Source organism: Trypanosoma conorhini (genome assembly GCF_003719485.1).
Source record: "Trypanosoma conorhini strain 025E chromosome Unknown Tco_14.4_contig_00399, whole genome shotgun sequence".
Lineage (NCBI taxonomy): Eukaryota > Euglenozoa > Kinetoplastea > Trypanosomatida > Trypanosomatidae > Trypanosoma > Trypanosoma conorhini.
The window spans coordinates 16,908-18,043 of record NW_021704472.1 but is presented as its reverse complement, the minus strand read 5'-3'; the positions used below and the strand labels follow the sequence as shown (position 1 = coordinate 18,043).

General features: G+C 64.5%; 1 protein-coding gene across 1 annotated transcript, besides 4 other annotated features; it reads left to right on the top strand.

The window, feature by feature from the left end:
• Window positions 1-105: 105 nt before the first annotated feature.
• Window positions 106-137: a microsatellite.
• Window positions 138-464: 327 nt separating this feature from the next.
• Window positions 465-509: a microsatellite.
• Window positions 510-618: 109 nt separating this feature from the next.
• Window positions 619-647: a sequence feature (A-rich).
• A 34-nt stretch (window positions 648-681) lies between these two features.
• Tco025E_06162 (uncharacterized protein) lies at window positions 682-1,008 on the top strand (the record flags this gene model as incomplete). Its single annotated transcript, XM_029373050.1, has 1 exon — window positions 682-1,008. The coding sequence occupies one exon, from the start codon at window positions 682-684 to the stop codon at window positions 1,006-1,008; it is 327 nt and encodes a 108-aa protein (XP_029226974.1).
• Window positions 1,009-1,089: 81 nt separating this feature from the next.
• Window positions 1,090-1,136: a microsatellite.

Here is a 1,136-nt window from a genome sequence, read left to right as displayed (position 1 = left end):
TGCGCTGTCGGTCTGGGGTCCCGCCGTCTGCGGCCGCTGCCGCCGTTTGCGCGCGGGAGCACCGACTGGCGCCCTCGCCGTGCCTCTCCGAGAGGCGCGTCGCGGGTGTGTGTGTGTGTGTTTGCCTGTATATGCGTTGCCGGGATGTACATACCTATATACCTTTGCGTGTGTGTTTTTTTTTTTGCGGGTCCCAGTGCGTTCCCCGCGGTGCGTTTTTTGTTTGACTTTTCCGGGTGCGGCCGTCTGTCGGGTGCCCGTCGGCCGCCGTTGGGCGCTGGCCGCGTGCCTGCCGGCTCCCCGCGACGGCTGCGTGCCGGTGTGCGTCTTTTTCCCGCCGCCGTCCGTCGCGAGCGCGGAGGCGTCGGTGCGCCGGGTGTTTTTTTTTGGGGGGGGTTCTGTTCGTTCGTTTGTTGGGGCGCTGACTGTGCGTGTGTGTTTGCTGCCGCTGGCGCTGCGACGTTTTTTGTTTTGTACCGCGTTTGTTTTGTTTGTTTGTTTTTCGTTTGCGTCACTCGTGGTCTGTGTGAGATGTATTCCTGTGGGCTGACGTTTCCCCGTCGTGTGCCTCCCACCGTGCGTCTTCTCCTCGTCGCCCGCACTGCCCTGCGCCGGCTCTTTTTCTTTTTCTTTTTTTCTTTTCTTTTGCGCCCCCCCCCCCCTCCCTGCAGAAGAGCGAAAATGTTGCGCGTCGTGCGGGCGCTCCGCGGCGTCGGCGGCGAGTCGCGGTGGAGGCCGGTGGGGGAACTCGACCGGCGGGGTCGCTGCAGCCTGGACGAGGCGGCGGCTGCCCTCGGGCTCGACCCCGCCTACGTCGCCGCGCTGTACAAGCCGCTGCATTACACCTTCGCCGTGCGGGGCCAACACTACCCGGCGGAGCAGGGCCGCGTGAGCCGCCCGGGCTCACTGAGTTGCTCGCGGAGCCGCATGTTTCCCCTGTACCGCCGCAACAACCGCCTGGACGGCCGACTGATGCGCCTCAGTCGTCACCGCGTCTCCACGGAGTGAGGGGAGAAGTAGTGGGAGGCAGTTGCGCGGACCTGCGTGCGTGCGTGCGAGTAGGGGTTGGATGCCGCTGACATACACGCTCACACACACACACACACACACACACACACACACACACACACACACAC